The sequence below is a fragment of the Hyperolius riggenbachi genome, chromosome 6, assembly GCF_040937935.1.
Source record: "Hyperolius riggenbachi isolate aHypRig1 chromosome 6, aHypRig1.pri, whole genome shotgun sequence".
NCBI lineage: Eukaryota > Metazoa > Chordata > Amphibia > Anura > Hyperoliidae > Hyperolius > Hyperolius riggenbachi.
The window spans coordinates 1,027,007-1,043,574 of NC_090651.1; the positions used below are offsets into that span (position 1 = coordinate 1,027,007).

Below are 16,568 nucleotides of genomic sequence, written 5' to 3' on the forward strand. Positions count from 1 at the left end.
GCGCCAGGTCTGCAATGTAAGTGTAGCTGAGATGACGTCCATAGCAGCGTTTACCCCAGCCGGACGGGACTTTAACCTCCTTGGCGGTGACCCCGAGTCAGGATCAGGGTGGAGAAAAGAAGAGCGGTAATCCCCGAGCCGGTCTCCGGGTAGCCGCCGGGAGGTGTAGTGACACAGTGCAGCATGCGCAGCATATCAACTCACCTCTCCGGGGATCCAGACGTCGGCAGCCATTCTTCTTCCTGTCCCTGGAGGCTCTGGATCCCCCGGGTGAGACTGGCGTTTGTCATCGTGATGACAGATGTCATTCTCACTTTAGAAGTAGAGTGCCACCCGAAGGACGGAGGGAGAAGTGCAGCGCTGGAGCCCAGGGAGGTAAGTGCTGGGCTGCTGCAGATCTCACTGCGGTAATGGTACCGCTATTAGACCCTGAAATCCAGAAATAGTCATTAATATTAAAGAACAGGAGTGGTCTTCAGACCTGACACATGAGAATGAAGCCCCCATAAAGGCCAGCTAACGCCCTATCTTGATCCACGTGACTTTTGCAACCAAATTGCAGAGAACGTTTCAATAAGTCCAGGCTCAGTTTGGCGGATGACTTGTGCTCTTCAGTGATCTCCAGTCTTCAAGTAAATCCATCCTAAGAAAAACTCAATCTAAAATGCAGTAAATAAAAAGAGTTTGGTTAGAGGTTTTTCTTCCAAGGACGTATCTCCTGAACCTGATCTCGTTCTTGGAGCTGATGGACATTTGGTCTGCAATGTTTGTCCCTACTTGGTGTGGGGAGAAGAAACATCTCCCAAGTTCTTCAGTTGTCCTTCCTGTAAGTTGTGAGCATGTGATGAGCAGATGACCCAGTCCAGAAATAGTTGTGTAAGATAGTGTGGTCACACGCACAGTCCAGGCACACATCCCTGTGAGCGGGAAGGTATCATTGTCTCCTATCTTCCATGAGCCACCTAGAAGGAATTCAGGTGCCCAGCGTGGTGAGGTGGGCGAGACAATGAATGTGACAGGGACTCTTCACTCAGGAATGCCAGTCTTCTGCTTGAGGGTCACAGCCTGTCAAGTGGGCCTACAGTCTCTTCTGGTGGGCCCGGTGCAGAAGCCAGGCTGAAATAACTTTAAAAGGGAATCTACTGTTGGCTTTGGAACAGCTTCTTTATCTTTTCGGAAGTGCTAGAATGTGGATGAGTTCATGCCTGGGACAGGGTGGTGTCAGGGTGGCACCTATATAAAACCAACCCCACTCTGGCCAGAGGACATAACAGGGAAGAAGGCAACTCTACAGGAGTCGGGAATCAGCCAAGGAAAGAAAAACAACATAAACTGAGGGCCATGGGGACGTCACTTGTTGGATACTTTACATTTCTTTTGGTTCTTCTGGCATTGAGCAGAGTTCGAGGAAGTCCAGCATACAACTCCGTCCTGTCTTCAGACTTGTCAGATCTAAAGGTGAGCAAGAGGAATCGGTGGCCAGATCACAAAAATAGGGGCAAGGAGGGTTCAGCTATACCCAGGACCAGATTATGGAGGTGCTCTTCAAAGGGGGTGAGGAGGGTTCAGCTATACCCAGGACCAGATTATGGGGGTCCTGTACACAGGGGGTGAGGAGGGTACAGCTATACCCAGGACCACATTATGGGGGTCCTGTACACAGGGGCAAGGAGGGTTCAGCTATACCCAGGACCAGATTATGGGGGTCCTGTACACAGGGGTGAGGTGGGTGCAGCTATACCCAGGACCAGATTATGGCGTAGGGGACACATGGGGTGAGGTTGGTGCAGCTATACCCAGGACCAGATTATGGGGGTCCTGTACACAGGGGGTGAGGTGGGTGCAGCTATACCCAGGACCAGATTATGGGGGTCCTGTACACAGGGGGTGAGGTGGGTGCAGCTATACCCAGGACCAGATTATGGGGGTCCTGTACACAGGGGGTGAGGAGGGTTCAGCTATACCCAGGACCAGATTATGGAGGTGCTCTTCAAAGGGGGCGGGGAGGGTGCAGCTATACCCAGTACCAGATTATGGGAGTCCTGTACACAGGGGTGAGGTGGGTGCAGCTATACCCAGGACCAGATTATGGGAGTCCTGTACACAGGGGTGAGGTGGGTGCTGCTATACCTGGGACAAGATTATGGGAGTCCTGTACACAGGGGGTGAGGTGGGTGCAGCTATACCCAGGACCAGATTATGGGGGTCCTGTACACAGGGGGTCAGGTGGGTGCAGCTATACCCAGGACCAGATTATGGGGGTCCTGTACACAGGGGGTGAGGAGGGTTCAGCTATACCCAGGACCAGATTATGGGGGTCCTGTACACAGGGGGTCAGGTGGGTGCAGCTATACCCAGGACCAGATTATGGGAGTCCTGTACACAGGGGGTGAGGTGGGTGCAGCTATACCTAGAACCAGATTATGGGGGTCCTGTACACAGGGGGTGAGGAGGGTTCAGCTATACCAGGGACCAGATTATGGAGTAGGGTACACATGGGGTGAGGTTGGTGCTGCTATACCCAGGACCAGATTATGGGGGTCCTGTACACATGGGGTGAGGTTGGTGCAGCTATACCTGGGACCAGATTATGGAAGAGTCAGAAAGGAGCAATTGTCTCCAAATCTAGAAGATGAGGGTCATGTGCTCAGGGGATGAGGATGGTGTAACTGTACCTCCAATTGGAAGATGATGGGAGTCCAGCAGACAAAGATGGTCAAACTTTTTAATCTCCTCGCAGTGTTGTAATCCCAAACATCTTTACATGTTTTATTGCTTTCAGTTCTCCTCTCTGTCCTCCTCCTTCTCTTGCACCTGGTATTTAAACCCCAAATTTTTTAAACATTTAAAAAAAATCAAAACCCTTCACCTTGCAGCCTACTGTTGCACCTTTAACATTCTTCTGTACTATCTGAGCATTGCTGCTCCTCCTTCATTCCTGAATTCTATCCTTCTTCCTGTACCCACAATGCTATATCGCTACAGGTCACGTCCTTCCCCTCCCCTCCACAGAAATAGACAGACATGTGGAAGGATTGGTGATATGTGGCAATGGCGGGGTTGGTAACAGTCCTGCACCAGCATTCTGTACTAGCTGCAGGCGGTGTAGGTCTTTATGTGGAAGGATTGGTGATATGTGGCAATGGCGGGGTTGGTAACAGTCTTGCGGCCGCATTCTGTACTAGCTGCAAGTGGTGTAGGTCTTTATGTGGAAGGATTGGTGTTATGTGGCAATGGCGGGGCTGGTAACAGTCTTGCGGCAGCATTCTGTACTAGCTGCAGGTGGTGTAGGTCTTTTCTTGGAAGGATTGGTGTTATGTGGCAATGGTGGGGTTGGTAACAGTCCTGCGGCAGTATTCTGTACTAGCTGCAGGCGGTGCAGGTCGTTATATGGAAGGATTGGTGTTATGTGGCAATGGCGGGGTTGGTAACAGTCTTGCGGCAGCATTCTGTACTAGCTGCAGGCGGTGCAGGTCGTTATATGGAAGGATTGGTGTTATGTGGCAATGGCGGGGTTGGTAAAGTCTTGCGGCAGCATTCTGTACTAGCTGCAGGCAGTGCAGGTCTTTATGTGGAAGGATTGGTGTTATGGGGCAATGGCAGGTTGGTAACAGTCTTGCGGCAGCATTCTGTACTAGCTGCAGGTGGTGTAGGTCTTTTCTTGGAAGGATTGGTGATATGTGGCAATGGCGGGGTTGGTAACAGTCTTGCGGCCGCATTCTGTACTAGCTGCAAGTGGTGTAGGTCTTTATGTGGAAGGATTGGTGTTATGTGGCAATGGCGGGTTGGTAACAGTCTTGCAGTAGCATTCTGTACTAGCTGCAGGCGGTGCAAGTCTTTTCTTGGAAGGATTGGTGTTATGTGGCAATGGTGGGGTTGGTAACAGTCCTGCGGCAGTATTCTGTACTAGCTGCAGGCAGTGCAGGTCTTTATGTGGAAGGATTGGTGTTATGGGGCAATGGCAGGTTGGTAACAGTCTTGCGGCAGCATTCTGTACTAGCTGCAGGTTGTAGGTCTTTATATGGAAGGATTGGTATTATGTGGCAATGGCAGGGTTGGTAACAGTCTTGTGGCAGTATTCTGTACTAGCTGCAGGCTGTAGGTCTTTATGTGGAAGGATTGGTGTTATGTGGCAATGGCGGGGCTGGTAACAGTCTTGCGGTAGCATTCTGTACTAGCTTCAGGCGGTGTAGGTCTTTATTTGGAAGGGTTGGTGTTATGTGGCAATGGTGAGGTTGGTAACAGTCTTGCGGCAGCATTCTGTACTAGCTGCAGGCGGTGTAGGTCTTTTCTTGGAAGGATTGGTGTTATGTGGCAATGGCGGGGTTGGTAACAGTCCTGCACCAGCATTCTGTACTAGCTGCAGGCGGTGCAGGTCTTTATTTGGAAGGGTTGGTGTTATGTGGCAATGGTTGGCTTGGTAACAGTCCTGTGGCAGTATTCTGTACTAGCTGCAGGCGGTTCAGGTCTTTATGTGGAAGGATTGGTGTTATGTGGCAATGCCGGGGGTTGGTAACTGTCTTGTGGCAGTATTCTGTACTAGCTGCAGGCGGTGCAGGTCTTTATTTGGAAGGGTTGGTGTTATGTGGCAATGGTTGGCTTGGTAACAGTCCTGTGGCAGTATTCTGTACTAGCTGCAGGCGGTTCAGGTCTTTATGTGGAAGGATTGGTGTTATGTGGCAATGCCGGGGGTTGGTAACTGTCTTGTGGCAGTATTCTGTACTAGCTGCAGGCGGTGCAGGTCTTTATGTGGAAGGATTGGTGTTATGTGGCAATGGTGGGGTTGGTAACAGTCTTGTGGCAGTATTCTGTACTAGCTGCAGGCGGTGCAGGTCTTTATGTGGAAGGATTGGTGTTATGTGGCAATGCCGGGGGTTGGTAACTGTCTTGTGGCAGTATTCTGTACTAGCTGCAGGCGGTGCAGGTCTTTATGTGGAAGGATTGGTGTTATGTGGCAATGGTGGGGTTGGTAACAGTCTTGTGGCAGTATTCTGTACTAGCTGCAGGCGGTGCAGGTCTTTATGTGGAAGGAATAGTGTTATGTGGCAATGGCGGGGTTGGTAACAGTCTTGCGGTAGCATTCTGTACTAGCTGCAGACGGTGCAGGTCTTTATGTGGAAGGATTGGTGTTATGTGGCAATGGCGGGGTTGGTAACAGTCTTGTGGCAGTATTCTGTACTAGCTGCAGGCGGTGCAGGTCTTTATGTGGAAGGATTGGTGTTATGTGGCAATGGTGGGGTTGGTAACAGTCTTGTGGCAGTATTCTGTACTAGCTGCAGGCGGTGCAGGTCTTTATGTGGAAGGAATAGTGTTATGTGGCAATGGCGGGGTTGGTAACAGTCTTGCGGCAGCATTCTGTACTAGCTGCAGACGGTGCAGGTCTTTATGTGGAAGGATTGGTGTTATGTGGCAATGGCAGGTTGTTAACAGTCTTGCGGCGGCATTCTGTACTAGCTGCAGGCGGTAGGTCTTTACTTGGAAGGCCTGCATAGAGAACATTGCAGTACTCCAGCCTTGATGTGATGAAGGCATGAACTAGGGTTGGAAGATCCTCTGGAGGCAATATTCCTTAAGTGAAGAAAGGAATATTTAACCACAGCTGAGATTTGATTCCTGAAGTTTAAAGGGGAACTGAAGTAAGAGGTATACGGAGGTTGCCATATTTATTTCCTTTTAATCAATACCAGTTGCCTGGCAGCCCTGCTGGTCTATATCTCTGCAGTAGCATCTGAATAACACCAGAAACAAGCATGCAGCTAACCTTGTCAGATCTGACAATAATGTCAGACACACCTGATCTGCTGCATGCTTGTTCAGGGTCTATGGCTAATAGTATTAGAGGCAGAGGATCAGCAGGAGGGCCTGGCAACTGGCATTTTCCCATCAGTCAGTAAACCCAGGCTGTGCACAGTGTTGAAGGCAGTAAGGTCTGAGTTCCCTACCCTCCCTCAGTGCTGCTGGCTGTTTCTGGCTCTACCAGCTCTCTATATCTATACTAAAGAATTAGAAAATCTCAATAGGATCCTAGGAAGTCTTTTTAGGCCAAGGTGGCCAGTAATTGCCCCTTGGCGTATATTTACACGCTGTCAGAAATTGTTTCATGTCCTTGCCTGAAAGAGTGCAGAGTATAAAGCTTTTCCATCTAGAGAAGAATTGTTGTAGTACCTTTCTCTTTATGTACCATGGCCTCCAGGGGTTCCAATGCCATTAGATGTTCCAATTCCTCTGTTAAGCCCCTCACTGTAGGTGATGTCTCATAGATCCACCTATTGAAAATTGCTTTCTGCTAATAAAGATATGTGAACAATGTCAGGCAGCTTTTTTGGCTTATCTCTGCCCGGCTGTGGGGGTTCCGGAGAGCTGAAAAGAAGCATTGAGGGTCTTTCTCCAGCTTGTATCAGGACATTTAGCAATATACTTCACCACTGAATCCCAGTATTTTAGTATAACACACACATCCATAAGCAGTGTATCAGATTAGCTGGTGGTTCTTTACATGTCGGGCAGCGCTTGCTATACCTCTCTCGGTTCTGAATATTAAACGCATACTTTGCCTGGTAAATTAGCAACAGGTGAGATTCACGCCATCGTTCACTAAGCATGACCTGTCACACCGTATTACTTCCCTCCAATAGTCTCTCCTCAATGTCTGGGACATCAAAGTGCTTTCTCCAGCCTTTCATATTATCTAATGATTTCTCTTTCGCTTCTACACCCGCTAATTCCTATTGTAACTGAGACAAAGACATGGGTCCCCCATAAGTTTCAAAAATCTATCAAAAGCTGTTATTTGGGCAATCAAAGAAATATCTCTCCGATTCCTCTGTACAAAGGATGGCAACTGGCCAAATATCAGGGAGTCGTTTTTGAAAATACCAAATTGCCTTCAGACCTCCAGAAACGTCATCATCTTATGTCTCCCTAAATTGAGGATGTTCCCCAATTTAGTCATCTCATCTTCCTTCCATTTATTATAGTTTGCATATAGAGATCCTGGAGGAAATCCTGAGTTCCCCTCAAATGGAAAGTACTTTAATATCTTTCATTGCAAATTATAGCACATTCTCACCTCCCTCCACGCCAAGAGTGTATCTCCAAACAAATAGCTGTATTTTAATCTAACAGGCATAGCTGACCAACTAGTGTGTTGCAACCCAACTAAATCCCATGTCTCCGCAATGCTGTATCTACAAAACCTTCCTTTCGTGTAATCCAATCTCCAACATGTCGAAACTAACAGGCAACATTATATCGTCTGATAGCTGGAATACTAAGGCCCCCTGATATCTGGAATACTAAGGCCCCCGATATCTGGAATACTAAGGCCCCCCGATATCTGGTATACTAAGGCCCCCCGATATCTGGAATACTAAGGCCCCCTGATATCTGGAATACTAAGGCCCCCCGATATCTGGAATACGAAGGCCCCCGATATCTGGAATACTAAGGCCCCCGATATCTGGTATACTAAGGCCCCCCGATATCTGGAATACTAAGGCCCTCTGATATCTGGAATACTAAGGCCCCCTGATATCTGGAATACTAAACCCCTCTGATATCTGGAATACTAAGGCCCTCTTATAGCTGGAATACTAAGGACCCGCGATATCTGGAATACCAAGGCCCTCGATATCTGGAATACTAAACCCCTCTGATGTCTGGAATACTAAGGCCCCCCGATATCTGGAATACTAAGGCCCCCGATATCTGGAATACTAAGGCCCACCGATATCTGGAATACTAAACCCCTCTGATATCTGGAATACTAAGGCCCCCTGATATCTGGTATACTAAGGCCCCCCGATATCTGGAATACTAAGGCCCCCCGATATCTGGTATACTAAGGCCCCCCGATATCTGGAATACTAAGGCCCCCTGATATCTGGAATACTAAGGCCCCCCGATATCTGGAATACGAAGGCCCCCGATATCTGGAATACTAAGGCCCCCGATATCTGGTATACTAAGGCCCCCCGATATCTGGAATACTAAGGCCCTCTGATATCTGGAATACTAAGGCCCCCTGATATCTGGAATACTAAACCCCTCTGATGTCTGGAATACTAAGGCCCCCCGATATCTGGAATACTAAGGCCCCCTGATATCTGGAATACTAAACCCCTCTGATGTCTGGAATACTAAGGCCCCCGATATCTGGAATACTAAGGCCCACCGATATCTGGAATACTAAGGCCCCCGATATCTGGAATACTAAACCCCTCTGATATCTGGAATACTAAGGCCCCCGATATCTGGAATACTAAGGCCCCCGATATCTGGAATACTAAGGCCCCCGATATCTGGAATACTAAGGCCCCCGATATCTGGAATACTAAGGTCCCCCATCTTCTTTAGTAATTGCAGTCTCCCCATTTTCATTCTCGACCATTTATTCTGCCATATGAACTTTGTAAAAGTTTTATGAAGTAATTGGATATCTGTATGTTTGAAAAGCAGGAGCAGAACCTGCATGGGGTACAATAACCTTCCAAAACTGATCATTGTGATCAAAGCCGGCCTCCCCGAGACTCCTGAGGGTATCTAATACCATCCTTGTAATTGGGTTACAACCTCCTTAATTAATGAGGTAATGTTTGAAGTGTGTAGAGAGCTGGGATCCCTCCCAATTTTCACCCCTAAATAGGTCATATGACTATTTACTACCTTCACCCCTAGATTCCCAAAGGAAGTCACATCCGCTAATCGTGATTTGTGATGGGGTAAAAGTTTATTGTTGGATCAGTTGGACCATGTAGTATTCTGGTATTGCACTTTATTATGACACCAGATGTCACCTGTTGGTTATTTTTTAACTGTTTTTATTTATTGATATATATTATTTCCTCAATAAAGATTTCCATTATTTGAATTCAGTCAGTGTGGTGCTGTTACCGGGTGCGTTCTTCTTTCTGGTATACTGGCCCTTAGCATGCTCTGACCTGGTTACAGATGTTCATTTATTCCTATGGGGCTTGTCCACCCCTCTTTTCTTGCGTTTCATACGGTACTACATGTAGGCGGTGTGATTGGTTAGTCAGAATAGTATGTGTGTACGAGTCTTTAGCCTGCCAAAGTAAAGGAGTCTCTTGGAATATTCTCCAGTTATGACAAGTTCTTCCAGTGTTTGTGCTCCAGGCTGATGATCTGTATCTCCACAGGGTCTTCTGGAGCGTTTAGAAGACAGATTTCCGGTGGAAGAGACCGAGGCTGCAGCTCAAGACTTATTATCCCCAAATTATGATTCTTCCGATGCTTTAAACTCTGTGGCCTCCTGGAACGTAGAGCCAGCCAGACCTGCTGCTGACATGACTTATAACCGAGGCTCCTGGACCCAGCCAGAGAAAGTGTCTCCACTGAGGAACAAGCTTCGAGAGCTCCTGAACGCCCCCCGCAGCATGAGGAGGTCTTCTGACTGCTTCGGATCTCGAATTGACAGAATTGGGGCTCAGAGCGGCATGGGCTGCAATCGCAGGGTAAGCGGATGACAGGTAATGGCCAGAGTGGTCATCGCTCATATGTGGAATGTCCATCTTGTGAGAAGCAGATGATTCCTCTTCCATGCAGATCTGGGGCCTGATTCACAAAGCGGTGATAACTCAGTTATCACGCCTAAAAGACTTTAGGCATGATAACCATTGCACCACACTGGTGAAAATCCAGTTTAGGCGTGATAAGTTTAGGCATGATAAGTTTAGGCGTGATAAGTTTAGGCATGATAAGTTTAGGCGTGATAAGTTTAGGTGTGATAAGTTTAGGTGTGATAAGTTTAGGCATGCTAAGTTTAGATAAGTGTAGATAGCGTGCAAAGTCCCGCACGCAAAGCAGCGCTATTAAACTCTATGCGAAGTGCACCAGACTTTGCTAGCGCAAAACTTTTGATCAGCTGTGCACTGCGGTGCTAAAGCAGTTGGCACTTAAACTTATCACGCCTAAACTTATCACATCTAAACTTATCACACCTAAACTTATCATGCCTAAACTTATCATGCCTAAACTTATCATGCCTAAACTTATCACACCTAAACTTATCACACCTAAACTTATCATGCCTAAACTTATCACACCTAAACTTATCATGCCTAAACTTATCACACCTAAACTTATCACACCTAAACTTATCACACCTAAACTTATCACACCTAAACTTATCACACCTAAACTTATCACACCTAAACTTATCACACCTAAACTTATCACGCCTAAACTTATCACACCTAAACTTATCATGCCTAAACTTATCACACCTAAACTTATCACGCCTAAACTTATCACACCTAAACTTATCACACCTAAACTTATCACACCTAAACTTATCACACCTAAACTTATCATGCCTAAACTGAGTTTAGGCGTGATAAAGGGCTTTTCACCAGGGTGCTAACTGTTAGCACTGCTTTGTGAATCAGGCCCCTAGTGTACATCAGGTAGCTTTGAATAGAATTAATCAGAAACTGCATGTTTGCTCCAGTTCCAAGCTGCGTACAATCTGCATAGAGGTGGTATTTATCAGCATAGGCAAGATGGGGGGTGAACAGGCAGGCTAGAACGAAAAACACACAGAGACACAGGGAGCCCATTTTATGTCACAAGACGATAGGTGATACAAAATAATACAAGCAGAAGGTACTCACAAAGGGAGGTTGAGAAGGGGCAACCAACCACTGCAGACAGCTGATCGATAAACCTGACTCCACTCGGGGATCCAGGCTAGCCGGAGGTGGTCTCAACTTTTAACCAGCTGAGCGGTCTGGACGAGCTCAGCTCGTCCAACACCGCCAGCGGCTGCCGCTCAGGCCCTGCTGGGCCGATTTTAATGAAATAAAAAGCAGCACACGCAGCCGGCACTTTGCCAGCCGCGTGTGCTGCCCGATCGCCGCCGCTCTGCGGCGATCCGCCGCGAGCAGCGGCGAAAGAGGGTCCCCCCAGCCGCCCGAGCCCTGCGCAGCCGGAACAAAAGTTCCGGCCAGCGCTAAGGGCTGGATCGGAGGCGGCTGACGTCAGGACGTCGGTTGATGTCCATGACGTCACTCCGCTCGTCGCTATGGCGACGATATAAGCAAAACAAGGAAGGCCGCTCATTGCGGCCTTCCTTGTTTATTCTGGGCGCCGGAGGCGATCGGAAGATCGCCTCCGGAGCGCCCTCTAGTGGGCTTTCATGCAGCCAACTTTCAGTTGGCTGCATGAAATAGTTTTTTTTTTATTTAAAAAAAACCCTCCCGCAGCCACCCTGGCTGGCGATTTAATCAGAACGCCAGGGTGGTTAAAGAAAAAAGCCCTGGGGATCCGTTTTTGGGGCCCAAAGGCAGGGCAGGACTGGGACCTTTTGGCCTGGAGGGAAAACACAAACTAGAGGCCCATTTTCACGGCAGCCCGGGCCCAAATTACATCACACACGGGCCCCACGTGCTATATGCCAAAAGTCACATGGGAAATACAGCAAGGACACATGAGGGACAACATGACAGGTAAAGTATAATGCACTGGCAATGGGGGGGCACATAAAACATTTTGAGTTACAACGGCCAGGGTTTCCGTTGCGTTCATTGTTTGTGATTATCGCACTGGATCGACCACATCAGCCCGAGATTTCCCAGCATCTCAGATCGATGCTTTCAACCAATTTCCACCCGAAATCAGACAGATATTTTCCCATGGACCCTGCAGGCAAGCCTCTGCTCTGCCTCATGCTGTTTATATTTACCAACTTGCCCACCCTCTAATTACTCTGTAATTAGGCATTGATTTCCCTCGGTCAGCCTAGTGGTTCATATTGCCTTATAGAAAAACATGTACCAGCCCTAAATCATTAAATGAGAGGCAGCCTGGGGGGAAATTTCCCCCCTTCCCCCCTGGCCAGTCCTCCCCTGCCCAAAGGTATCCCCTACCCGAATGCACAAGCAGGATGAAATGCTGCCCAGATAATGATAAAATAAATGAAAAACAATAAAATGAGGTGTGAGGTGGTCTACCTCAATGAAGACAAATTCATATATTAACGAGCTTTAATAGCACTGGCGATGCATTTCGTGGGTCTCCGCCCACCTCCTCCGGCCAAATCAATTGCCACGCGGTGTTCAGAGCCAGGAATAGAGCGCCTTTTGAAAGTGAATAATTAACAGCATTTTACTCACTACAGGTCCTCTTTAATGAGGTCCCATCCTCAGGCCATAGACTGTAGTATGGAGTTTGCAGCTATTCTCATCCCATCTGGGGAGGCTTTCCATGAGGATTCGGAGTGTTTGGGAATTTGGGACCATCCTTCCAGCAGAGCATTGTGAGGTCCGGCAGTGATGTTGGAGGAGAAGGCCCGGTGGTCTATCAGGCTGAGGTCAGGTGGGGCGTAGCTAGAAGTCACAGGGCCCCTAAGCGAAACTCTAAATGGGCCCCACCCCCCGTTACCAGCAGTAGATAGCCTTTGCGTCCCCAAGATATTGTCAGTACAAAGCCATTCCCCCTCTCCCCCCAAAAAACAAAACAGTATTGTGCAAACTACGGGCTTTATTCACTAAACCGCGATAACTCAAATATCACACCTTATCAAAGATCACACCTTATCAGAGATATCACACCTTATCAGAGTAGCATAGCAAGCGCTACAAACTTATGCCTGCTAATTGGCAATGGCACGTGTCCTGCCCTGAGCCCCTGTGGGGTTGTAGCTCACACTATGCTTCTCTGATAAGGCGTGTTAACTCTGATAAGGTGTGATATTTGAGTTATCACGGTTTAGTGAATCCCTATCAGTGATCTGTGTAATCGATGGGTGAATAGTGATGCTGAACTAAACCATTGACATACATTTAGGGTGCATATACACATCCAATTTTTATTAGCCAATCATTGACCGATGTTACCGCTTCCATGTAGTATGAGAGCGTACCTACACTATCTGCTCATTGTCTGATGACCTCACATACATGGAGGTAGTACAGTTAGTCAGTCATTGGATGTGTGTAGGCCTGCTCAGCATTTGGAGGTTGTAAGGTTTTACTGATACATCTTGTTGCGGAATGTGGCAGATTGTGCTTAGAATCAATAACGGAATATTGCACGTTTTCAGAGTTTGAGAATATTACATAACAATCTTCTGTCGATCTTTTCCTTTAGTTCTGATGGAAGATCTGGGAAAGGCCGAGAGACGCCATTGCTGAAGACTCTATCGTGTTTCCACTCCGCACCAAACACCCCCTCCCTAATTATTTAAAACATATTTATTTTTGTACAGCGTCCCCTCACTGAGGTCACAGAGCCCCCAGTAACGTTGTCCCAGGCAGACCGGGCCACTCTGTTGTGTTTGTCTTGTAAGGGAATAAAGTGACAGGTTTTTACAAGTCGGATGTGGTGTCCATTCATTATGTGTGCTGAAGATGTCCGCAGGATCCTCTGATGAATTTCAAAGCTTCCTTTTCTATTAGCGTCTGAGGATGACAAGTCCAGGTGTCTGCTTGATATTCTGCTGCGGTCCTGATGCTGCTCTGAGCTTTCATCTCTGCAGCTCTTTGTGTGCTGCGGTCATAAGTCACATCAAACAGCAATGCTGAGAGGGGCGATAGGCCATGACTACGGAGGTGTTCATCTTCCCTTCCATCCTCAGCACACATTCCCTCCAGCCTGTCACACGCTGACCTCAGGGCCTCTGTACTGTATAATAAGAAAGTAAGATACAAGCAAAAGTCACAGGACCTGGTCTAACTCTGTACACCGCCACAGAATACGCTAGCACTTTATAAATCTATAAGGAGAATCTAAAGCAACGTATTTACACATTATCATTATGTATTTATATAGCACTGACATCTTCTGCAGCACATTACAGAGTACATAGTCATGTCACTGACTGTCCTCAGAGGAGCTCACACTCTAATCCTAGCATAGTCATATGTCTAATGTCCTACCATATTATTATTATGTATTTATATAGCACTGACATCTCCTGCAGCACATTACAGAGTACATAGTCATGTCACTGACTGTCCTCAGAGGAGCTCACGATCTAATCCTACCATAGTCATAGTCTAATGTCCTACCATATTATTATGTATTTATATAGCACTGACACCTTCTGCAGCACATTACAGAGTACATAGTCATGTCACTGACTGTCCTCAGAGGAGCTCACACTCTAATCCTACCATAGTCATAGTGTAATGTACTACCATATTATTATTATGTATTTATATAGCACTGACATCTTCTGCAGCACATTACAGAGTACAGAGTCATGTCACTGACTGTCCTCAGAGGAGCTCACGATCTAATGCTACAATAGTCATAGTCTAATGTCCTACCATATTATTATTATGTATTTATATAACACTGACATCTTCTGCAGCACATTACAGAGTACATAGTCATGTCACTGACTGTCCTCAGAGGAGCTCACACTCTAATCCTACCATAGTCATAGTGTAATGTCCTCCCATATTATTATTATGTATTTATATAGCACTGACATCTTCTGCAGCACATTACAGACTACATGGTCATGTCACTGACTGTCCTCAGAGGAGCTCACACTCTAATCCTACCATAGTCATAGTCTAATGTCCTACCATATTATTATTATGTATTTATATAGCACTGACATCTTCTGCAGCATTTTACAGAGTACAGAGTCATGTCACTGACTGTCCTCAGAGGAGCTCACACTCTAATCCTACCATAGTCATAGTGTAATGTCCTATATTATTATGTATTTATATAACACTGACATCTTCTGCAGCACATTACAGAGTACATAGTCATGTCACTGACTGTCCTCAGAGGAGCTCACACTCTAATCCTACCATAGTCATAGTGTAATGTCCTACCATATTCTTATTAGTATTATGTATTTATATAGCACTGACATCTCCTGCAGCACATTACAGAATACATAGCCATGTCACTGACTGTCCTCAGAGGAGCTCACACTCTAATCCTACCATAGTCATAGTGTAATGTCCTACCATATTATTATTCTGTATTTATACAGCACTGTCATCTCCTGCAGCACATTACAGAGTACACAGTCATGTCACTGACTGTCCTCAGAGGAGCTCACACTCTAATCCTACCATAGTCATAGTATAATGTCCTACCATATTATTATTATGTATTTATATAGCACTGACATCTTCTGCTGCACTGTACAGGGTACATAGTCATGTCACTGACTGTCCTCAGAGGAGCTCACACTCTAATCCTGCCATAGTCATAGTCTAATGTCCTACCATATTATTATTATGTATTTATATAACACTGACATCTTCTGCAGCACATTACAGAGTACATAGTCATGTCACTGACTATCCTCAGAGGAGCTCACAATCTAATCCCAGCCATAGTCTAATGTCCTACCATATTATTATTATGTATTTATATAGCACTGACATCTCCTGCAGCACATTACAGAGTACATAGACATGTCACTGAATGACCTCAGAGGAGCTCACACTCTAATCCTACCATAGTCATAGTGTAATGTCCTACCATATTATTATGTATTTATATAACACTGACATCTTCTGCAGCACATTACAGAGTACATAGTCATGTCACTGACTGTCCTCAGAGGAGCTCACACTCTAATCCTACCATAGTCATAGTGCAATGTCCTACCATATTCTTATTAGTATTATGTATTTATATAGCACTGACATCTTCTGCAGCACTGTACAGAGCACATAGTCATGTCACTGGCTGTCCTCAGAGGAGCTCACACTCTAATCCTGCCATAGTCATAGTCTAATGTCCTACCATATTATTATTATGTATTTATATAACACTGACATCTTCTGCAGCACATTACAGAGTACATAGTCATGTCACTGACTGTCCTCAGAGGAGCTCACACTCTAATCCTACCATAGTCATCGTGTAATGTCCTACCATATTATTATTATGTATTTATATAGCACTGACATCTCCTGCAGCACATTACACAGTACATAGTCATGCCACTGACTGTCCTCAGAGGAGCTCACACTCTAATCCTACCATAGTCATAGTCTAATGTCCTCCCATATTATTATTATGTATTTATATAGCACTGACATCTTCTGCAGCACTGTACAGAGCACATAGTCATGTCACTGACTGTCCTCAGAGGAGCTCACAGTCTAATCCTACCATAGTCATAGTGTAATGTCCTATCATATTATTATTATGTATTTATATAGCACTGAAATCTTCTGCAGCACATTACAGTGTACATAGTCATGTCACTGACTGTCCTCAGAGGAGCTCACACTCTAATCCTACCATAGTCATAGTGTAATGTCCTGCCATATTATTATTATGTATTTATATAGCACTGACATCTTCTGCAGCACATTACAGAGTACATAGTCATGTCACTGACTGTCCTCAGAGGAGCTCACACTCTAATCCCTACCATAGTCATAGTCTAATGTCCTACCATATTATTATTATGTATTTATATAGCACTGACATCTTCTGCAGCACTTTACAGAATACATAGTCATGTCACTGACTGTCCCCAGAGGAGCTCACACTCTAATCCTACCATAGTCATAGTCTAATGTCCTATCATATTATTATGTATTTATATAGCACTGAAATCTTCT

At 46.1% G+C, this 16,568-nt stretch overlaps 1 protein-coding gene across 1 annotated transcript; it reads left to right on the forward strand.

Moving 5' to 3' along the window:
• The first annotated feature begins 1,341 nt into the window (after window positions 1–1,341).
• On the forward strand, window positions 1,342–13,275 carry LOC137522328 (natriuretic peptides A-like). The gene is made up of 3 exons (XM_068242358.1): window positions 1,342–1,458; window positions 9,159–9,473; window positions 13,108–13,275. The coding sequence occupies exons 1-3, from the start codon at window positions 1,342–1,344 to the stop codon at window positions 13,111–13,113; spliced, it is 438 nt and encodes a 145-aa protein (XP_068098459.1). The 3' UTR covers window positions 13,114–13,275.
• Window positions 13,276–16,568: the final 3,293 nt, after the last annotated feature.